The sequence below is a fragment of the Bos mutus genome, chromosome 24 (assembly GCF_027580195.1).
Source record: "Bos mutus isolate GX-2022 chromosome 24, NWIPB_WYAK_1.1, whole genome shotgun sequence".
NCBI classification, from domain to species: domain Eukaryota; kingdom Metazoa; phylum Chordata; class Mammalia; order Artiodactyla; family Bovidae; genus Bos; species Bos mutus.
In genome coordinates, this window is record NC_091640.1 from 30,416,457 (window position 1) to 30,440,517 (window position 24,061).

Below are 24,061 nucleotides of genomic sequence, written 5' to 3' on the forward strand. Positions count from 1 at the left end.
AAGCTGATTGTGGCAAGCCACTTAACATTGGGCTACAGAGCCAAAGTTTCCTGACCTACAGAGGTCTTAGAGAGCTTGGGCAAGTGGCTTAATCTTTGGGAGCCCTTCTGGCCCTGGTTTTCTTGTTTATATTCAGGCCTGGAAATACTAGAGTCTTAGTAACTAAGAGCTAACAGTTGAATGTTTTCATTTCAAAATGAATCACTTTGCTGACAATGGTCTGTAATAATCAAAGTTATGGTTTTTCCAGTAGTCATGTACAGATGTGAGAGTTGGACCATTAAGAAGGCTCAGCACCAAAGAACTGATGCTTTCCAACTGTGGTGCTGGAGATGACTTTTGAGAGTCCCTTGGACAGCAAGGAGATCAAACCAGACAATCTTAAAGGAAATCAACCCTGAATATTCATTGGAAGGACTGATGTTGAAGTTCCAATACTTTGGCCACCTGATGTGAAGAGCCGACTCATCAGAAACGACCCTGATGCTGGGAAAGATTGAGGGCAGGAGGAGAAGGGGACAGCAGAGAATGAGATGGTTGGATGGCATCACTGACTCAATGGACATGAGTTTGAGCAAACCGTTGGAGATGATGAAGGACAGAGAAGCCTCGTGTGCTGTAGTCTATGGGATCACAAAGAATCAGACATGGCTTAGCAATTGAACAACTGCTCTGTGAACTTTTGTGGTGGTTAGCTCTCACCCCACACATAAATATTTGTATGTTTATTGAGTGTCTACTATGTACCAGCCACTCTGCTAAAATACACTAAGGAACTGTACTGGAAATGAACCAGAGATGAGGTGATAAAGGACACAGTTTCTGCTCTTACAGAGTTTTCTTCCACATCATAGAGTTAGATTACATGGATTCTATTTTCATCTGAGTTAGAAAAAACATTACTCAAGATGATTTTCAATTAAATTCAGCAGAATTTAGTAGTAAAACTCTGAAACAAAGATATGTCAAAATAGTTTTGATTTGAATTCACATTTAACCTCCAGACTGCTTTATAAATCTTTTATTAGTAATCAAATCAAGAAAGCATGACTTTAAAAGGAGAAACTAAAAACAGTGATGAAATAAAAAATTACTGTTCAGTTCAGTCGCTTGGTAGTCACCAACTCTTTGCAACCCTGTGGCCTGTAGCACGCCAGGCTTCCCTGTCCATCACCAACTCCTGGAGCTTGCTCAAATTCAAGTCCAGCGAGTTGGTGATGCCATCCAACCATCTCATCCTCTGTTGTCCCCTTCTTCTCCTGCCTTCAATCTTTCCAATGATGAACTGATTTCTTTTTATGACCTCTGCCCTCAAGAACACACAACATTTCTTGAATTTATCCACTTAAATCCTCCCTAGCTCATGTCTCTTGACAAATAGCTACCTGCATTCCCCAGTCCCTTACTCCTGCAATAACTTCCTATAATGTGGTCCACTAGAGCGGGAATCAATTTCAAGGAAATATTAAACCAAAGCAGTCATTACGTTCACTTTAACTTGTAAATATTACTGCAAACAGTAATGTTGTCGTGTAGTTACTTTTCATCCTACAAAAATTTTTTAGTATAGAAATTCAGACTCATGATATTTCAGATGTTTCCCCAAAATGTTTATTCCTTAATGGCTAACTAAACATATATCCTATTCATTCATTCACGGTGAACAACTGGAGTGCTGTGTCCTGAGCACCAGCCTAAATGACAAAGGTATATTGACGTAGGAGAGGAAACATATAAAAAGCAATTACATTATTATATAACAGATAAGGTCAGAAGACTGTAATCAGAGTTGAATGTTTCTTTATGGCACAAACTCACAAAGTATGGACTGAATGGGAGTAAGTAGGTGGGTTAGAAAATGAAGAGAAAACATTGGGAATTTTTCCTTCCAAAACAACCATGCCACTACTTTCAAGTAATCTAAGAAATGGAGAAGCACAGATATATATGTGATACTTTATAATGATAATGAAGAGACAGAAAATGATGATGAGTATGAGTATCTTGTTGAAGTTGTAAACCTCTTAGGGTAGCTGACTGTTAAATAATTGCAATAAATGCTCTATACAGTGCTGGAATTGTCTTTTATATGAAGAAGCTGTATGTTTTCTATGTGCAGAAGCTATCCTGCACAAGAAATAACCGTCTTTACAAGGAAGGAGAGGCAGCTGTCAGTTTCAAGTGGTGAGCTAAAGGGACTTCATGGTAGGGCAAAATCAAAGTGGAGGAAGGGAGGCTGGGCTCATAGGCAGAAGATAACCAATATTGCTTCGCTACCAAAATAATAAGAAAGGTCTTTTGATCCTCTCAATTTGGAATTGAGCATGTGTGAACCACAGGATGTTTTTAAGGAATCATTTATTAAAGCTAGAATTGAACTCCGTTATGAACTCAGCTGTAATTCTGTGTTATTGGGTTTTAAAAATCAAGCAACATTTGGGGAAGGTGTCGGTGTCTATGTGTTTGGGGTGGGCGGGGGAGGGTGTCGTTGGTGAACAGGTTTATAACTGCTTGGTTTTCCTGAGTGCTCTTCCTGGTAAATACTCTTAAGTATTATCCTGAAGAGGTCTTTACCAATATTTGATGAAGTATCATTACGGGCAAAGAATTTTGGTAGCGTTTCAGGAGCGGATGTCACGAAGCCGATTCCCGGTCGCCCGCTAATCAGGCCAACGCGTACTTTTCCGAGGTGCGTTTTTTCGTATCTAATATTAGCGGGGGTCCTGACCGTCGTTTGCAAAATATCCAGGCAACCTCAAAAGCTGCTGTTTTCCCAACTCCGTTAAAAAGTTATTTGCACTTGGGTTTTTTTTTTTTTTTGGTTCTGCTCTTCCCCACCCCCGCCCCCTGGCTTTTGCCAGTAGAGACCTGCCCTGGGGGCGATTTTGTCCTGGGAGCACAAAACTATTTTCTTTTCTGGAAATAAGTTGACGTCAACTGGGAGCTGTTTTTGGTTGCTTTGTTTCCCGGAGCGTCCAACCCAGCACACCGCCTTCGGCAAATTGCGAGCAATTCAAAGCAGCTCGCCCAGCTGGGAGGGGAGCCGGGGCGGAGGGAGTCGGGGGCACCCCTGCCGCCCGCAGAAGTGGGGAGACCTTGGGAAGCTGCTCCGCCTCTGGAGTGTGGTCCGAGTCCCTGGGCCGAGCCCGGAGCGCAGCCCCGAGCCAATTCGGCCCCTGGGCTCAATGAATCCGCGGTGAGGGCCGCCGGGCGGGGAGCAGCCCTGGCGGGGAACTTGCCGGGCGCCCACCTGAATTCTCCGCAGGGCTGACATGCCGGGCGGGAGGGCTCCGGAGGCCTCCAAACCTGGGAGAATCCCGGGACATAGGGCCAGCCTTCCGGAAGTAGCCGGTGCGGCTGATGTGTGCCAGGTCGTGTGCGCGGGACCGCGGGTGCGACTAGCTTCGCAGCCTACTGCCTTGAGCTCCTTTCTATACATCCCCAGCACAGTGGCGTTTGGACACAGCGGGCCGCACCTTGGGAAAGATTCCCGAGGAGTGCTACCTCCGCATCCCAGCCCTCCCCCCACTCCCCAGACAGTTCTCTGCAGAGAGGAGGACTGATGAGAGTGTGGTGTGTGTATATGTGTGTGTGTTTCCCCGAGGAGCAGGAGGGGGCCCTCGAGGCAGTGACTTGCTCTAACTTGTTCACACCTCGCGCGGTTTCCCCCAAGCTCAGCGGCGGCGTCCAGGGCCGAGGAGGCGCGCGGAGGGCGAGACTGGTCGCTGGGGAGACACTGTCGACTCCCACTTTAGACGCCCATGCGGTCCAGAGACCTAGTCTTCCTTCCTTCCTCTTTTCTTCTTTTTTTTTTTAATTACAAATTGCCTCATGGGTTACTTTTGATGCGCAAGATTATAAACTGCCCTGAAAGCAAGACAGAGGGCCTGGTGTGTGTGTATGTGTGTGTGTGTGGGAGGAGGGGGGGTGTCGCAGGGGACTAGCAATTGAGTAGACCCTCGCAGCCCAAGTGCTGAGAATTCGGACTGAGATCCGAGGACGCACTCGAAGGGCTGCAGAGGCAGCCTCACCCGCGGGCCGGCCTGGGACTCGGAGTTGACCAGCGCGCTAGGGGGACACACTCGGGCTCCCCGAGGAGGAGCAAGTTAGAAGGCATTCCAAAGTCCGGAGATGGCGGCCGCGGCTGTGCCTCCAAAGAAATGAGCCGAGGTCTTGGTGGGTCTGGGGGCGCTGCCCCCGGGCCTGGAGTCCTGGAGGCGGTGACAAGGACGTGCCCGGAGCCTGGGCGCTCCGTGGGCGGGCGTTTGGCTGGAAATGGGACAGTGTCTCCGATGGGAAAGCGGGACCCGGCGAGCTCTCTGGCCGCCTTTCCAGTTTCGGAGGTGCCCGCCCCCGCGCGCCGAAGGCAGCACAGCCCCGAGGGCGAACGAATGGCGGTTGGCAAACTTGGAACCAGAGCGCGCCCAGGATCCGAATTGCCGGAATCGTGGCGGCGGCGGGGGCGGCCGAGACCCAAGTTCACTTTTTTCCCGCCCACCGGCCCCCAGGGTCTTAGGGACTGGCGATGCCCGCTCCGACCAGGTGGAGCGCCTCGCCGTCGGGAGCTTTGTTAGTTTGCTTCGAGGCAGGAGGGCGGTGGCCTGGGCGGGTGGGGAGGGGTCCCTGGGGTCTCGAGCGCCTCTCCCCCGCGTCTCCCCTCCCACTCGCCCCTCCCAGTCTTTCTGCCTTTGCTCCTTCCCCAGGCTGGCTGGACCGGCGCGGACTTGCCCCAGACCTACGGGGAGCGCCCCAGGTCTTTAATGACAGCTTAAAAGTGGCTGTTGGAAAAGTCGAAAGGGATGAGGCTGACGTGGGGCGTGTTTCGCTCCTTTGCAAGAGTCGGAAAGAGAGCTGGGAGCCTTGCGGCTGGCCCCAAGCCCCCGCGCCTCGCCCCCAGCAAGTAGGTGGGGGAGCCACCGCTGCCGCCAGCCCCATCCCGCTCCCAAGCCTCGCCCGCTGCGCCCTGGCCGCGGGCGCAGAGAGGGTGCGGGGCCTCGCCGTGCCTCCTCCACCCTGCTCATTAACCTGCCTGCTCCGCTCCGTTCCGGGCGGCCCCAGACACGGGCTTCTCGAAGCAGCATCCGCGGCCCGCCCGGTGCAGCCGCCTCCCCGAACCCCCGGCTCCGGGGGGCAATGAGGGGGCGGTGGAAGGGGCACTGCTCCTCGGGCATTACTTAGAGAAGCGAGACCGCCCCGCCCTCCCAGCCGGCCCTCCCTCTCTCCCGCCCGGGCCCGCGCGCCACTCAACCAGAGGGTAAGTTGGGAGTGTTTCACCCCCATCGACAGCTCTCCCTCCCCTTCCTTCCCCCCCCCCCTTCAAAGTTTTCTTCGGAGTGGGGAGAGGGGTGGGGGAGGAAGAGGGTCCAGCCAGCCTCGGTCCTTACGCGCTGCCTGTCTAACGTACCCCCGCCTCCCTACCCCTCCATCCCCCGCGCGCCGCTGCCCCTCCGGAGCCGCGCTCCGAACTGACAATTGGCGCGCGGCTCCTTTAAGAGCCCGGCTTTGCCTCCCGGTAGCTGAAGGTCATTAAACACAAAAGCTCTCAGCGCTGCGGTCCAATATAGCGCATGCGCCCTGCCCGAGGACTGGCAGAGAGACGGCAATATGGCGAGAATGCCTGGCAGCGGGGACTGTAACACCAGCGCGGGCGGCAGCGCCGCCGCCGCCGCCGCCGAGAACAATGGGGAGCGGGGCGAGGGCGAGCGCGGGGTGGGGGGCCGCGGCCGCCGCCACGGCCGCCCGCACTACTGCAGCGCGGGCGAGGAGGAGGAGGAAGACGAGGAGGAGGACGAGATCCAGGAGGTGCAGATAACGGGGGACGAGGAGGAGGAGGACGGAGGTGGGGGGCTGGAGGAGGACGATGAGGAGGAGGAGGAGGAGATGGGGCTGGACTGGGACGAGCCCCTAGAGCCCGAGGACTCGGCCGGGGAGGAGCTGGAGCCCGAGCCGGTCCATAGGATCAATATGGACCAGAGCGGCGCGCTGGAGCCCGAGGCGCCGCCGCGACTGTTGGCGCCCCGGGCCCGCGGCGGGCCGCCCGGGGCCGGCGCCGAGCTGGACCCCGACGTGCTGCAGCGCCCCGAGCGGGCCCGGCTGAGCGAGAACACCCGGCTGGCCACCCGCTACGCCGTGCGCATCTTCCGGGAATACCTGAGCGAGAAGGCGCAAAGCCCGGACTTCGAGACCATGGACAAGGGGGCGCTGTGCCGCGTGCTGCGCTCCTTCTACGCCGAGGCCCGCTCCAAGAGCGGCCAGCTCTACAGCAAGTCGTCGCTCATCAGCATCCGCAGCTCCCTCAACCGCTACCTCAACGAGCCCCCGTACTGCCGCACGCTCGACCTCACCAAGGACCCCGAGCTGCGCAGCGCCAACCTGACGCTGGCCGCGGTCATCCGCAAGCTCGAGGAGCAGGGCGCGGGGCCGGTGGTGCAGAAGCAAGCCATCACGCGCGCCGACCTGCGCAAGCTCTACACCTCCAGCGTCTTCAGCACCAACACGCCCTTCGGGCTGCTCAACAAGGTCTGGTTCGAGACGTGCATGTACTTCTGCACGCGCGGCCGCGAGAATCAGCGCGAGCTGGAGGAGGACTCCTTCGGGCTGGCCATGGACGAGGATGGCCGCAAGTTCGTCTACTTCAAGTCCCTCGGGCCCTACCACAAGTCGCGCTCGTCGTCGTGGAGCAAGAAGCGCGCCGAGAGCAGCGACGAGGAGAACTTGCCGCGCATGTACGAGACGGGCACCGAGTTCTGCCCCTATGCCAGCTTCGTAAAGTACTTGTCGAAGCGCAACCCCCTGTGCAAGGCGTTCTTCCAGCGGCCCCGGGACCACTGCAGCGAGGGCGATGTGACTTGGTACGAGAACAAAGCCATCGGCAAGAACTTGCTGGGCACCAGGATGCAGATGCTCTCCAAGGCGGCCAAACTCTCCAAGACCTACACCAACCACTGCATCGGCGCCGTCTCCATCGCCACGCTCAACAGCATCGCCGGCATCGGTACCAAACTGGGCTCGCCCGCCCCGCAGGGCTGCTACGCTGAGGCTCTGAACGGGGCGGCTCGCCACCACTCCCACCAGCCCCCCACCCATCCCTCCCACCACCACCGCCCCCAGCCGCCCTCGCTGGGGAACACCTATATCCTCCCCAGAGACAGCCAGGTCGGGCCCGACGTGAAATCGGAGGCTGCGCCCAAGCGCGCCCTGTACGAGTCGGTGTTCGGGTCGGGGGAGATGTGCGGCCCCTCTTCCCCTAAAAGACTTTGTATCCGCCCCTCGGAGCCTGTGGACGCGGTGGTAGTGGTTTCGGTGAAACACGACCCCCTGCCTCTTCTTCCGGAAGCCAATGGGCACAGAAGCAGCAATTCTCCCACAATAGTTTCACCTGCTATTACTTCCCCCACCCAGGTAACCAAACCAAAGTCTGTGCATGAAGTGTTTCTCTGGTACCACTTGGAGACTAACTTGGGCTCACGCCGGCCTGGGTTGGTGGGGGGGGGAAATTTTTCAAAGTAGCAGATAAGCTGAATCGGATTTGATTTCACTGTTAGAAGCTTAACTCTCTTGACGCTTTTCAGGAAAGTTTCCACCTAACCATAAAGGCTGTGACAGGGCCAGCTACCTAACACTCCCTGCTGCCGCAGTAACGCTGAAAACTTAAGAGTTCACAGAACAAAAGGGTCGGCTCAACCCTCCATTGAATGTCTGGGTTTTAGACGGCAAAGCGTGCAGGAATACTGTGCCTCTAAATGAAGCAGTTACTTAAACTATCTTTGCATAAAGCAACCATTAAAATACTCTAGTACATATTCACACTAACTTATAAAGGTAGAAAAGCAGTTATAAATGATTATTTATAACTCATACATGCCATTCCCACTTCCTGTAAGGGGCGGATTTTGGAGAGTTGTGGGCGAGTGCCAGTTTATACTGTGAGGTGTAGTTGAATGTAAAGCACCCGTTTGGGATGTCGTTTTCATCAACTAAGTCACTTGTTGATGGTTTGGAAAGGTAGTGTCTGTACTGCCACCAGTTTCCCAGTTGGAGCATGCTTTATGTGCTGGGCTGTGTGGGCACTGGAACTTTGCTCTTTCCTAGCGCCATGGAGCTGTTGGTCTAGGGCGCAGTTAAGTGATGGCAAGATAGACAGTTGAGATAACAGCAGATTAGAGTGGAAAGAAGTCTGAAGTAAGCTAGCTCAGAAGCTGAGCCACCTCGGGTAAATCACTTCACCTCTCTGGGCTTCAGGATCCTTAACAAAGATAAGGGAGCTGTTTGAACATTAAAATTATTTAATTCTAAGTGGTTAGACTTCTGGGTTGAGATTAGAGGTTCAATTGGTTATTTGTCTTACTATTTTTCCTAGAAGAATATATTCATATTCTTTTAAAGCTAAGTTCATCTTTTGGATACTGTGCTGTAGGAGTCAAAAAGCAGAGGTTCTTGGGGACCCTCCTCTCTTCTTCAGACAGGAGTAGCCCCTGGGTTTTTACAGCTTGGCCCTGAGTTTGGGGGTGTAGGGCAGGCCTTTCAAGGCACAGATGTCAGGAACCTCTATGCTTTTTCCAAAGTGGAAATTCCAGTTCTGGATAAACTGACCCTTTCAGACGCGTACTGGCTAATCAGCAAGCCTCAAGGCCAACTGAGAAAGGGTTTGTGAATGGTACTATAAACACCAGAGTTCTCTAAGATACGCGAGACCCGGAGGCTGTGTATCTCTCTGTGCTTGTAGTGCACAGTTTCTGACAGACCACGAGGTGGTTTAGGGAGTTGGAAGGATGGAGACTCTGGATTTACTTTTTCTTTGAAAGCAGAAATAAATGATCAGATTCTTCTGATAAAGTAAAACCCTTAAAATGTCCTGATTTCAAGTAGCACCTGATTAAGAGTTAAAAGCCTAAGAGAGTTTATTAAAGTACCTATCTGCTTGAAATAACAGTGAAGCAGTTGGTCCCCTGGCATCTGTCTACTGATTTTTTGACTCTAGTGTCACATGGAATCCTGACTTAAGATCCGCAAAATATGAGGGACCTTTGTTTTCGTTGGTTTGGTTTTGTTCTAAGAATTACAGCACTCCGCCACAGTCTTTTATTTTAACTGAGTGAGATCAGTCATTTCTATAAACCTGGACACTGATGCTTTTGTTCTTGAGTTCTTGTTAGGTAACTCCCAAGTTAAATATAGATTGGAGTGTCCATATGTCCATATGTTGGTTATGTTATCACTATGCCTTTCAAACAGTATCTTAGCTAAATCCTTTGCAGTTAAAACACTACAAAAAGTTTCTTTGCTTTCACTAATGTTAGAGTAAAAATTTTTTTCATCAGCATTAAGAAGTTTAAGGGAACTATTTAGTAACTTCTGTAGAATTCCCTTCAAAAGTCTGAGCATTCTAAGTATGAAATGCATGTTCAATGTAAGTACAAAGCTGATATTAAACTTTTTCCTCCTGTATTTACTAAAATCAGTATTGAGGTTCAGGGCATTTCCTGGGGTTTAATGACTGGCTGGGGTTGCTGGCCTAAGGCATCACTTTAGGTCGGCAGCTCCTTTGGCTGGTCATTAATTTGCAGGAAATACCCTGTGTACCTCGAGGTTCAGTCATTATTACTTAATTATAAAACATAGGCTGTCTAACCTTAGTGCAGGCTAGAGCTTATCAAGTGGAGTCACACTGAATTCCACTAAGGACTGCTTGATGACACAGTGACACCCTGTTTGAGTCTTTCATCATATCTGAAGTTTCTCAGCAAATGAAGAGCCTGTTACTGTAAATGCATTTACTCTTTTACTTCTTGAGGGTGTTCATAAGTGTATTACTTATGGGACTGGTTGACAAATGAATGCACGTAAGGATTAATGAAGATTATGGAATTTGTGATTCTTTCACTCATGTGAAGTTCCTGGCTTTATTTAATTTTGAAGGGGGTGGAGGCTTGGTGGTTGTGATGGTTACCTTAACTGATTCACTCTTTAATCTCTTGAATGTCTGTGTTCAAAGTAAGAGATGGTCTTAGTTCTCTCCCCTCCTCCACCCCAAGGCTGTTGTGTCTAAGATGATCTCCTTATTGGTACAACTTCCTAACTCCCAGGTGATTACATGGTACATATTTAAAGGCTTAGCACGTCTCCTATTCAGCCTCTTCATAGTTGTTCTCTTTGCATGAAAATGTGGCATTTTTCTTGCCTCATCAACACTTGGCAGCATTTGTAAACTTGTGAGAAAAGTGTCCTCAGTTGAAGTTTCTTGACCCTAACCCAGATTACCTCCAGAAATACTTTTAAGGAATTCTGTAAGTAGGAAACCTATCAGTGGCGAGATTCTGGGGTTGGTGGTACACGTCCAGTGTTTTCTGTTTCACTGAGTTCACTAGGGACCAGAGTCTGTCCTTCAAATCTCCAAGCTGAAAATTAGAGCAGCTTCCCCGTGGGACACACCCAGTGGTTCATGACCTTGCCTTTGAAGAAGCTGGATGCTGACAGCACTTGGAAATCCAGTCTTCATTCAGGTTCTGTCATGCGGGAAGAGAGAAGGAATATTCGTTCTAACTACTTACGTGAAAAAAACATGCATTTTACGTGTCATTGAAATAATTGCCAAAGTCCTATTTTGTTTTGGAGACTAGGCAGGCAGGATACTCTTTTTTTTTTTTGTCTTAAAGGTGGACTCAAACTTCTGTAAATGTGAAAGGTACGTTCATGCTTAGTCATGTCCAACTCTTTGCAACCCCACGGACTGTAGCCTGCCAGGTTCCTCTGTCCACGGGATTATCCCGGTAAGAATTCTGGAGTGGGTTGCCATTTTTTCTTCCAGGAGAGGATCTTCCTGACCCAGGCATCGAACCCACGTCTCCTGCATTGCAAAGTGGGTTCTTGACCACTGAGCCATCTGGGAAGCCTCTCAGTTGAGACAGAAGGGTGTTTAACAGTTATGTCAATGGTAGGTTATCTGGAGCGGTTAGGATTAACCACCTTGTGTAAAATGGATGTTTTCCTGATTTTTAATAATACTTTGTGGCTGTATTCTTTTTTCTCATGCAGGAATGTTTGCTCTCCTTTATAGAAAGTTCAAATTGGTAAAGGAACTAAGTGGCATTAGCCTAAGTAATGGAAGTTTCTTCGTTCTTTTAGGAAACAATTGCTGAACACCTACTATTTTGGCTTTGGTACCAGAAATCTTTATAAATTAATCATTTTCCACTTGGCAAGTAGTCTCACTGGCAAGATTTTGGCCTCATTAAATATTAAAGGAGATTAAAATAAAGACAGTTAAAACGTAAAACACTCAATGTTTTGAAAGTCTGTTTTTGCAAGTCATTTGGGAAAGAAATACGTAATTTTACTCTTTTGTATTAATATTGCCATGAGTACTCAGGTGTGTTGTTTTAAATTGATACAAACCCACATATATATCATGGGCAGCTCACTCCAGTATTCCTGCCTGGAAAATCACATGGACAGAGGAGCCTGGCAGGCTATAGTCCATGGGGCCACAAAGGGTCAGACACGACGAGCGACTGAGTGTGCGTGCATGCACACACGTCAGCTCGCTATCGAATCTAATCCAGAAAAGGGAGAAAAACTATTTGCTGCCAAAGGGAAAAGTGGATGCCAGTCATCTAAATGTAAATCTTTGGATCACCTTGATTTAAAATCTGGCTCCCCTGACAAATGTTACGTAAAAGGCCATCCTTTCATCACTGTAGACAGATTTCAAGCAAGAAGAGTTTCTTCAAATGGGACTGCATGTTGTATATGAGACCTCTTACATTTTCACCTTGATTTAGGCCAAAGCTCCATTTCAGTGATTTATGAAAAGTTCACTTTCGAGTTATCATTTGGTGTCTGCATCGCCATTTCAAAAGCAAAGTTGATACAGAAGTTGCTCTGTGGTTACCTGTGTTGAAAATCTTAGGACCAGACATATAGACTAGGTATCTAGAACTTTTCTTTTTTTTTAAACTTCTCTTTGATCATTCAGTCATTCACTGCATCATACCAATTAGTTAGGATGCCATTTGAAAGACTTCTCTGGAGAATTTTTTTGCTGCCCCCACCCCCATACCTTGAGGGCTGTGGGATCTTAGTTCTCTGAACAGGGAGCAAACCTGCGCTCCCTGCATTGGAGACACAGAGTCTTAACCACCGGACCGCCAGGGAAGTCCTCCTTTGGAGAATTTAGATACGGGGTAGAGAGGTGGGAAGTGATGAAGGGAAATTGATTGCCTTTGATAAATGAAAGAAATGAAAGAAAACAGCTTTAGAATTTGAAACATTGTGCTGATGTTTTTATTTAACACTAGTGGTTTTCTAAAGATACTGACTTCCACTCAGCCACTGTTACCTGAACCTCTTGCTGCCTGCTAAGGGTTGCCAAGAGGAGCTGGATTCAGAGGAGGGGCTTCCAAGCTGAAGTGACTTTCTGCTTGATGCGCGAACGTTTCGGGTAAAGTTGTAGGCCCTTTGGTTTTCCAGAGTTGCGAAAGTTCCTCTTTGTCTATTCTCCTTCGAGAAGAGAATGAGCTGCTTATGGTCTAGAAATAAGTAGGCGTTTTAACTTTTTGAGACGCCTCACTAGAGCAGGGGGCTATGGGCTGAAGCTGAACCTGCACGTGGGGTTTACCTGGCACCCATGACTATATGAACTAGGCAATAGACCCCATTGAATCCCCTTGGGCTACTGGAGACCCAACCTAATTAGATGTGTTTTAGGTTTTCAGTAATTCTGCTTGGCTTTCTGTTCAACACTTTCTTTACAGTCAGACTTTATTCCTTTTGGCTTATGTGTTAACAATCTGATGAAACCTTTTCTTTTTCCCCTAAAAAAAGATCCTTTTGTATCTGACAGCAAACTCTCTCTTAGAGACTGAGACTGATTATCTTTTTTATTATATCCTAAGTTTGTCCGAGTCTTGGGTCACAGAAACAAATGGGTGTGGGTGACACCTTCCAGTATTGGAAGGCCAGAGTGTCTGAGCTTTAATTGGAGGTTTTGTCACAGCAGTTTGCTCTGGTGCTGCTTTGCAGACCCCAGTGGCAACTTCCTTTTTCTGGAAACTCACTGCTTTCTGAGATGTGTGATTTGTGTTTAGCAGCTGGAAGCAGTTCAGCTTCCGTGGGCCTTCCAGGCAATGAGTTTGGTAATATGGGTGAGGAGGGTACAATGAGGTCCCAAAGGTGTGAAGGCAGGGGTGGTGTAAGCATCTCCTATGTCTAGTCCTTTTCTGCAATCCTCAGAAACTGGGGAGACCTTGAGGAGAGCCCTGGGCACCTGCCAGGCTCTCTCAGTTTTTCCCCCATCAACAGCCCGATCTCCACCCAAGTATAGACTTTGAAAATCATCTTTGTAAGGCAAGCCTTCCTGGGAATATCTAGACTCCTTCACTCCCTGAATTACTGCTTTCTGATGGTCACCTGGCCGTGAACCCTGGCAGACGGGTGGTTTGATTTGATCTGTAAGGAAAGAAAGTGGACGCGAAAGTGTTAGTCGCTCAGTCGTGTCCGATTCTTTGTGACCCCCATGGACTGTAGCCGTCCATGGAATTGTCCAGGCAAGAATACTGGAGTGAGCGGCCATTCCCTTCTCCAGGGGATCTTCCCAACCCAGGGATTGAACCCAGGTCTCCCCCATTGCATTCTTTACCACCTGAGCCACCAGGGAAGCTCTAGGCACATACAGAAGGAGGCAAAAATATGCTACCTGCAAAGGGTTGACAGATTTATGAGACCATCCGGCTGTAGGCTTCTGGGAAGAAAGGAGAGGAATTCGGAAAGGAATGTGGGAGAATGGCAGAGATAAGTGTTGCTTCCTTTGTGAATAATTTGGTTCCCAAATGTCAAGACTAGTTTGGAAGCTTATAATTTTCGATTTCTAGTTTTATTTTGTGTCCCCCGTCCAGCTTAACTCACCTAGTTCAGTCCAGGCTCTCACCATGCATCTCCATCCCTCCTCTCTTAACACAAGACAAAGGAAACTATGATTTATAGCGCTGGGTCCCACGTGGGCTCTTGAGCTTGTGGATTAGTTCTGATACCTAAACTTGCTGTGGTTTTTTGGCATGTAGTTTTTAAGGAAGTTACAGACGTTGAGCTTGTTCACCGTCCTGGCTTCTTTGCCGTTCTGGGTGGACAGTTGGACCAGATCAAGGCAGGAGTGAAGGGAGGAGGCGTGAGGCCGCGAGGCTGTCATGTCACTGGGCTGCAGTCCAGACACAACCGTGATTCCCTCCTTAAAGAGTCTGATGTCAACTGTCTCAACCTCTAACTGACTCTGTAGTCAGGAAGTGGAGTGTAATCATTAGTATTAATAATAACCAAGATGAACCGAGGGCTTTAAACTAGCCCGCCCGACCGGCAGTCTCTGCATCACTTGGGAGCAGTGGGCTACTTGGTCTAATTTAATCCTCACATAGTCCTTCAAGGAGTTGTGGTTATTATTTCCACTTTACAAAGGAGGAATCCAAGGTTAATAGATGCTGACTTAATTCCCTGAAGGTCTAAAAACTGGTTAGTGACTATGCTGGGATTTGAATCCAGGACTGTCAGATTCCGGAGTCTGCTTTTAAAATCCATGGGCTGTTGATTCCACAACCCTTAGCTGTTCATATAAAATAATCCAGTAAAGAGAAGATGATATAACATTAGATTCATATCACTGCCTTAGGTGCTTTGCTAGAGCAATGTAAGAACTTATTAAAATACAGCAAAAAAAAAAAAAAAGGGAACACAGAGTATTTCCAGTTACCATGCTTCCATTTGGCTGCATGTGGTCCCAGCCTCTGCCGAATCTGGGGACAGTATCAGCCAGACTCTTTGAGACGCCCCATCACAGAGCATGTTAAGAGCAGACTCTGGGGCCAGACTGCCAGCGATAAATCTCAGCTCTGCCCAGAACCAGCCTGCGCTTTGGTTCCCTCCTGAATCACATGGGGACAGTGGTCATCCTTACCTCCATCAGTGTTAAACGAATTGCTGTTTGAAAATTGCTTAACTCTGGAGCGTTTGATGAACACATGAAAAACGGCTGATCTTGCTGATGAAGTCCCAGCCTCAGTCTTCAGTGTTTCTCTTGTGAATAGCTCATCCAGTTGCTGCACAGGCCCTTCTGCCTCCTGGGGCGTCCGTTGCCGTGGGCCAGTAGCACACCCTCTGGTCTCCTAGGAGGTGGGCAATCCCCGGAGGCTTCTGGCACTGTGGCTCTCCCAGACCCCCTCCCTCTCGCTCACCTCCAGCTGTCCATCCAGGTGTCCTTTACACCAAAGCCGTTTTTTCCTCCCCTCTACTTTTCTTTGAGATTCTACACTTTTCTTCTGAGTTTGTTCTGCAGACCCTTCCCATTGCTAGAGGGGGTAGGAGGCACCCTCTGGAGGCGAAATTGCCGCCCAGACTCCAGGGGATTTACAAACTCCAGGGGATTTGGCTTAGATGGAAATCTAAGCTTTTCACAAGAGGGTAAATTTTATTTGGAATGGTTTGGAATTAGGGGAAGCAGTCATTATACATAGTCTTAAAACGTTATAAAGGTTGTTTTGGCAATAACTTTCATAAATTTTAATTCCAGTATTTTAGAAGTAGGGCCTGTATTTGCCCACATCTTCTTTATATTGTTGTGTTTCCCTCCCGGCATAAGTGGATTATCGTTTTCTAATTCTTGACTTTGGTCTTGGAGACTATATAAAATCAATCAAAATTTTACTTAAAGTTGATACGTACTAGTACTAACACATGTTTTGAATAGACTGCAGAATCAGGGTAATTGCTTGGTGTTCGGATACAGCATTTCTGACCAATTAGTGACCTCTTCTGCCTTGTTTTAATTTGACAGAGTGAGCGCTGTTATAAAATAAGCAAGGATCGCTGTGGTGATACAGGATCTGTTACCTCTAGTTTGCTCTTCAAATAATCACAGTATTGTAGTCCCAATAGTATAAGTTTGTGGGTTTTAGAATTATATTAATTATTAATAACTTTAATACTTCCATTAATTTCATTAAGCCAGCTCATCTAGAGTGTTGGTTTCTATCTTGTGACTTTTTCCTGACAAAATTATATATAAATAGACTTTAGCTATTTTCTTTCCATCTTGAACAAATATTTCACTGTTTTTTACTCCAGAAAAAAATGAGAGACTGGCAGTATATTTATTTTTCAGTGGGAAACATGTTGCTGCAGAAACATGGGGACCTAAATGTGTAACAAGAATATTAGAAAATGGATTATGCTAGCTTCATTTTCTTTTCTCAACATGATGTTCCGTCACACATTGCCTTTTTTAACTAATAGTAGGATGTTCATAGTGCTGGTGATTTCACTAGTTTCAGGATTATTTTTTAAGGAGGAGGGATGGTGAATTTCCAGGTATGTCTCTCAAGTTTATTTATTTTTTTTTAACTTACAAAGAGGATCGTGGAATCCTAGATCCTTTTTGTGCATTTAACTACTATCTCGAGTGATGGATTTTAGAACCACTCCTTGAGTTGTGAGTGGTGAGCTAGGAAAAGTCAAGATGTTATACAAAATAACTCTGAAAGTAGGATTCATTTATTGAGCACTTACTGTGTGCAAGGACAGGAATTTGAAGGTAAAAAATAACTTAGACGTAGTTAAAGGAAAACGCTGGAGAAGCGACAGTGGGAATACCTGCAGTGTAAACTGCAGTGGGCAAGTCAGGAGCGGGACCTGATGGAGGGGAGGGTCTTGGCCCAGCTACTGGCTGTTCACCAGTAAAGCCTGGGGAATAAACAGTGTGTGTATTGCTTTCTAAGAAATGGGACCAAAGGTGGCCTGACCAAACTGAAAGACTAAACATTTAAACCTTAAAAGTGTGTGAGGAGAAAAATGTAAAATCTCAGAAGAAATAAAATCTTGCCTTGTCAAAATGTAAGCTTTCTCATTGCTGTGACCTTTTGTGGAAAGCCTTAGTTCATGGCTGTCTTAGCTGTCCCAGTATGAAGTAGGCTGCCACATCTGAGGTCCATAAGAATAATGCTTTACAGGTTGCAAAGAGCTTTTTAATATGTGATTTCATTCTAAGGAAGCTTTGCAGGGCCCTTCCTAGTGTCAGTTACTGGGTTGGGCAGACTGTGGGGACACAGATTAACTCCTTGTCCTGGGAGGACTCAGCTTTGTGGAGGAGGCAGATAAGTGACCCAACGTGTGATAACTCCTGTGGTATCTCGAGTGATGGATTTTAGAACCAATCTTTGAGATGTGAGTGGTGATCTAAGCAGAGTCAAGATGTTATACAAAAAAACATGAAGGGGAAAGGTAGGAGCTGGAATTATACCCATCCTCCAGATGAGGAAAACTGACCCTTAGAGAGGTTAGGCAGTTTCTCAAGTTCACCTCGTTCCCAAGGAGTTAAGTTCCAAGTCTAGGTTTGGGCCCTTTTACAGTGCTACTTCTGGGGCTGTCATGTATAGCTGAAGGTTATTTTGTTTCGTTTGTAATTTTTAGCTACACCTCATGGCTTGCAGGATCTTAGTTCCCCGACCAGGGATTGAACCTGTGCCTTTGGCAGTGAGAGCACAGAGTCCTAACCACTGGACTACCAGGGAATTCCTTAGTTGAAGTTATAAAAGCATTGCTGTCAGGCACTGAAGAAAGAAAAAAAAAAAGTACACCGAAGCACAAGTATGTGGATGGATGTGTGTTTTAAAAACTCAAAGAGTCTTAATGTGATTTTCGTGCTTTTGGTGTTTTAGGACAGTCCAAAAGAACATTCTGGATCAGGGTGAAGTAGAACGGTCCAGCAGTGCTCCAGATGTCAGTGGCTGACAGCTCCAGCCAGACTGACTGTGGGGGATCTTTCCTCACAGTGAAGCCCAGCTCCTGGAGCCCCGCCCCCTGCAGTGGTTGAGGACTGACCCCCACGGAGAGCTGTATAGTTCTGTCTTTTCCCACTTGAGCCAAAGCACTTAATTAAAAGAAAGAGTGTACACAGTTCTGATGCAGTTATGACTAGTACAAAGAGCCAATAAAAATGACAATAAAGTGCCTGACAAATAGAAAATGTTTAATAATGCTGAGGTACTTTATGGGGCAAGGCTTTACCTCTTGGCTTGGGATGACAGGCTTCCCATGGAGGCTTTTCCTGGCGGCTGCCCTTGGCCGCCAGCTCCCGCCCAGGCGGTAGAGGCGAAGTGCCCGGGCACTGCCGTCTTGGAGTCACCCAACTTTTTCCTGCAGGAACCTCGCTGGGAAGTGACCACCGCAGACATGTAGCCCTTTTAATTGTGACAGTGGGTAACACAAGGTTTACAGGACGCTTTAGTGAGAAGGGAAAAGGCACAGTAGCAAAAAAGTTAAAGGGAAGGCAAGTAGCTAAAGTGCCTCCGATCTTACTGGACATTTGGAGCAAAACCAACATTCTCCATCAGTTCTAATTAGACCTCCCAAAGGAGAGACTAAATTAAAGTTAAGCTGAATTATCCTTGGGCAGGTTACTTAGTTTCTCTTCTCTTAGGTGGCAGTCCACTTGTTCCTCGGTGTCCTCAGAGAATGGGTTCCAGAACCCCCTGGGATGCTCAGGTCCCTTATATAAAGTGGTGTCATATTTGCATATAACTTGTAAATGTCCTCCCTAAACATTGCATCATCTTTAGATTACTAATGCCTGATGCCATGTAAATGCCATGTAAGTAGTTATAAATACAATGTAAATGTTCTTAAACAGTTGCTGCTGCTACTGCTGCTGCGTCACTTCAGTCGTGTCCGACTCTGTGCAACCCCATAGATGGAAGCCCAAATTCAAGTTTCTGGAGTGATTTTTGCAATATTTTTAAATACTTTTGATCTGCAGTTGATTGAAACTCTGGGTACCCATAGACACAGAGGATTGACTGCATTCCTGCTGTGAGTGGTAAAAGCCCATACATAGTAAGTGCTCAGCAACTAATAGATTTTAAAAATTTCAGTTGATTAGAGATTACTGACAGGGTACAGGAAAAGTAGAGGGGCAGTATACAATTTCCAGTTGATCCTCAGTATTCTCTTTTTGAGCTAAAACAGAGGATCCCCCCCATAAAAACCCACAAAATATTTATAAACACAGGTGAAAGAGTGGAAATATGCAAATAAACCAGCTGGAAAACCCCCATCTGTGGTAACGACAAAATAATGAAAAACAAAAGGCAAAGAATAACTTTAAAGTTTATATAGAAAAATGCATGTTAAATTCTAGATATCCCTGTTGAGCCAGTGTATAACTCATTAAAATATAAAAATAAAATTAAATCCACAAACTTTTATTCTCTCCTTTATACCATGAAGAGGATAATTTAAAAATTAAGGATTAATTTTGGACTGTCTTTTAAGTAGATCTTGAAAAAGTTGGAATGACTTACAAGTTTTGACAACATGTCTGTAGTGTTCAATACAATTACCCATTTTATTAAAAATATGCAATTTGATTTATTTTTTTAATATAAATTTATTTATTTTAATTGGAGGCTAATTACTTTACAATATTGTATTGGTTTTGCCATACATCAACATGAATCCGCCACAGGTGTACACGTGTTCCCCATCCTGAACCCCCCTCCCACCTCCCTCCCCATACCATCCCTCTGGGTCATCCCAGTGCACCAGGCCCAAGCATCCTGTATTATGCATCGAACCTGGACTGTCGATTCATTTCACATATGATATTATACATGTTTTAATGCCATTCTCCCAAATCATCCCACCCTCGCCCTCTCCCACAGAGTCCAAAAGACTGTTCTATACATCTGTGTCTCTTTTGCTGTCTCACATACAGGGTTATCGTAACCATCTTTCTAAAGTCTATATATATGTGTTAGTATACTGTATTGGTGTTTTTCTTTCTGGCTTACTTCACTCTGTATAATAGGCTCCAGTTTCATCCACCTCATTAGAACTGATTCAAATGTATTCTTTTTAATGGCTGAGTAATACTCCATTGTGTATATGTACCACAGCTTTCTTATCCATTCGTCTGCTGATGGACATCTAGGTTGCTTCCATGTCCCTATTATAAACAGTGCTGCGATGAACATTGGGGTACACGTGTCTCTTTCAATTCTGATTTCCTTGGTGTGTATGCCCAGCAGTGGGATTGCTGGGTCATATGGCAGTTCTATTTCCAGTTTTTTAAGGAATCTCCACACTGTTCTCCATCGTGGCTGTACTAGTTTGCATTCCCACCAACAGTGTAAGAGGGTTCCCTTTTCTCCACACCCTCTCCAGCATTTATTGCTTGTAGACTTTTGGATCGCAGCCATTCTGACTGGCGTGAAATGGTACCTCATAGTGGTTTTGATTTGCATTTCTCTGATAATGAGTGATGTTGAGCATCTTTTCATGTGTTTGTTAGCCATCTGTATGTCTTCTTTGGAGAAATGTCTGTTTAGTTCTTTGGCCTATTTTTTGATTGGGTCGTTTATTTTTCTGGAATTGAGCTGCAGGAGTTGCTTGTATATTTTTGAGATTAATCCTTTGTCAGTTGCTTCATTTGCTATTATTTTCTCCCATTCTGAAGGCTGTCTTTTCACCTTGCTTATAGTTTCCTTTGTTGTGCAGAAGCTTTTAATTTTAATTAGGTCCCATTTGTTTATTTTTGCTTTTATTTCCAATATTCTGGGAGGTGGGTCATAGAGGATCCTGCTGTGATTTATGTCGGAGAGTGTTTTGCCTATGTTCTCCTCTAGGAGTTTTATAGTTTCTGGTCTTATGTTTAGATCTTTAATCCATTTTGAGTTTATTTTTGTGTATGGTTTTAGAAAGTGTTCTGGTTTCATTCTTTTACAAGTGGTTGACCAGTTTTCCCAGCACCACTTGTTAAAGAGATTGTCTTTTCTCCATTGTATATTCTTGCCTCCTTTGTCAAAGATAAGGTGTCCATAGGGCGTGGGTTTATCTCTGGGCTTTCTATTTTGTTCCATTGATCTATATTTCTGTCTTTGTGCCAGTACCATACTGTCTTGATGACCGTGGCTTTGTAGTAGAGCCTGAAGTCAGGCAGGTTAATTCCTCCAGTTCCATTCTTCTCTCTCAAGATTGCTTTGGCTATTCGAGGTTTTTTGTATTTCCATACAAATTGTGAAATTATTTGTTCTAGCTCTGTGAAAAATACTGTTGGTAGCTTGATAGGGATTGCATTGAATCTATAGATTGCTTTGGGTAGTATACTCATTTTCACTCTATTGATTCTTCTGATCCATGAGCACGGTATATTTCTCCATCTATTAGTGTCCTCTTTGATTTCTTTCACCAGTGTTTTATAGTTTTCTATATATAGGTCTTTTGTTTCTTTAGGTAGATATATTCCTAGGTATTTTATTCTTTTCATTGCAATGGTGAATGGAATTGTTTCCTTAATTTCTCTATTTTCTCATTATTAGTGTATAGGAATGCAAGGGATTTCTGTGTGTTGATTTTATATCCTGCAGCTTTACTATATTCATTGATTAGCTCTAGTAACTTTCTGGTGGAGTCTTTAGGGTTTTTTATGTAGAGGATCATGTCATCTGCAAACAGTGAGAGTTTTACTTCTTCTTTTCCAATTTGGATTCCTTTTATTTCTTTTTCTGCTCTGATTGCTGTGGCCAAAACTTCCAAAACTGTGTTGAATAGTAGTGGTGAGAGTGGGCACCCTTGTCTTGTTCCTGACTTTAGGGGAAATGCTTTCAATTTTTCACCATTGAGGATAATGTTTGCTGTGGGTTTGTCATATATAGCTTTTATTATGTTGAGGTATGTTCCTTCTATTCCTGCTTTCTGGAGAGTTTTTATCATAAATGGATGTTGAATTTTGTCAAAGGCTTTCTCAGCATCTATTGAGATAATCATATGGTTTTTATTTTTCAATTTGTTAATGTGGTGTATTACATTGATTGATTTGCGGATATTGAAGAATCCTTGCAACCCTGGGATAAAGCCCACTTGGTCATGATGTATGATCTTTTTAATGTGTTGTTGGATTCTGATTGCTAGAATTTAGTTAAGAATTTTTGCATCTATGTTCATCAGTGATATTGGCCTGTAGTTTTCTTTTTTTGTGGCATCTTTGTCAGGTTTTGGTATTAGGGTGATGGTGGCCTCATAGAATGAGTTTGGAAGTTTACCTTCCTCTGCAATTTTCTGGAAGAGTTTGAGTAGGATAGGTGTTAGCTCTTCTCTAAATTTTTGGTAGAATTCAGCTGTGAAGCTGTCTGGACCTGGACTTTTGTTTGCTGGAAGATTTCTGATTACAATTTCAATTGTGATAGGTCTGTTAAGATTTTCCATTTCTTCCTGGTTCCGTTTTGGAAAGTTGTACTTTTCTAAGAATTTGTCCATTTCTTCCACGTTGTCCATTTTATTGGCATATATTTGCTGATAGTAGTCTCTTATGATCTTTGTATTTCTGTGTTGTCTGTTGTGATCTCTCCATTTTCATTTCTAATTTTATTGATTTGATTTTTCTCCCTTTGTTTCTTGATGATTCTGGCTAATGGTTTGTCAATTTTATTTAATCCTCTCAAAGAACCAGCTTTTGGCTTTGTTGATTTTTGCTATGGTCTCTTTTGTTTCTTTTGCATTTATTTCTGCCCTAATTTTTAAGATTTGTTTCCTTCTGCTAACCCTGGAGGTCTTCATGTCTTCCTTTTCTAGTTGCTTTAGGTGTGGAGTTAGGTTATTTATTTGACTTTTTTCTTGTTTCTTGAGGTATGCCTGTATTGCTATGAACCTTCCCCTTAGCACTGCTTTTACAGTGTCCCACAGGTTTTGGGTTGTTGTGTTTTCATTTTCATTTGTTTCTATGGATATTTTGATTGCTTTTTTGATTTCTTCTGTGATTTGTTGGTTATTCAGCAGTGTGGTGTTCAGCCTCCGTATGTTGGAATTTTTAATAGTTTTTCTCCTGTAATTGACATCTAATCTTACTGCATTGTGGTCAGAAAAGATGCTTGGAATGATTTCAATTTTTTTGAATTTACCAAGGCTAGATTTATGGCCCAGGATGTGATCTATCCTGGAGAAGGTTCCGTGTGTGCTTGAGAAAAAGGTGAAATTCATTGTTTTGGGGTGAAATGTCCTATAGCTATCAGTTAGGTCTAACTGGTCTATTGTATCATTTAAAGTTTGTGTTTCCTTGTTAATTTTTTGTTTAGTTGATCTGTCCATAGGTGTGAGTGGGGTATTAAAGTCTCCCACTATTATTGTGTTATTGTTAATTTCTCCTTTCATACTTGTTAGCATTTGTCTTGTATATTGTGGTGCTCCTATGTTGGGTGCATATATATTTATAATTGTTATATCTTCTTCTTGGATTGATCCTTTAATCATTATGTAGTGTCCGTCTTTGTCTCTTTTCACATTAGCTGATATGAGTATTGCTACTCCTGCTTTCTGATTTCTTTTAATTATAAACAATACATTTATGGAAATTGATCTCTAATTTTCATTAGAATGTGGTGCTTCTGGTTAAATATATTCTAAATTTATTTGAATAAATAAAATATCTTAATCATATAGAATATGGAATTAAGGTCTTTTAAACTTTTATCATTAAAAACAGTACATGTGACCAGATGATTAATTTCATTTTTTTTAAATAATAGTTTTGAAAACATTCTCACAGCCACTTTACAACCAGAGAAGATCTCATCCAAATACTAAAGAATATGAAACTTTTTGGCAATGTATTATAGAGAACAATGGCACTCTTTGTGTCAGAGTGCTAATTTGAGAGATTATGTCATGCTTTTAACTCTTTTCCAAATAAAGTACTTGCTCAACTGAGATAAATCATCAAATATTTCACATTTTAGTCGTAATTCAGTTTATACCAACATGTTTAGAAATGAAGTCAGTAATATTGTCTGTATCATGAAATATGAACTATCATTAGGTTATTAGTCTTCAGTGTACTGCCTGGTAGCAAGGATACATATCTCATTCCTAAAATATTCATCCCCATGATCCATCCAGTAGCTGACACGTATGTGTGTAACATGTTACAGTAAATACTCAGCCTGTGTGATTCCATCTGCGTAACAGTCTTGATTCCATGATTCCAATCCACATAACCATCTTGTAGCCCAGAGAGATGAAGTAGCCTGCCCCA

General features: G+C 45.2%; 1 protein-coding gene across 4 annotated transcripts in view; it reads left to right on the forward strand.

Moving 5' to 3' along the window:
* The window catches only part of KCTD1 (potassium channel tetramerization domain containing 1), a 214,951-nt gene that overhangs the window by 106,160 nt on the left and 84,730 nt on the right, over positions 1-24,061 (forward strand). The window contains exon 1 of one of the 4 annotated variants that reach the window (XM_070361496.1): positions 2,604-2,689. The exons of 1 other annotated variant lie outside the window; for it this stretch is intronic. Coding sequence is in view for 1 of the 3 variants with exons in the window: in XM_014481474.2 (XP_014336960.2) it covers positions 5,605-7,401 (1,797 nt within the window). In the remaining 2 variants the exon portion in view is untranslated. Of the gene's footprint in view, positions 1-2,603; positions 2,690-4,767; positions 5,255-5,356; positions 7,402-24,061 lie in introns of those variants that run through there. 2 more of the 4 variants (XM_070361495.1, XM_014481474.2) reach the window with 2 other exon arrangements.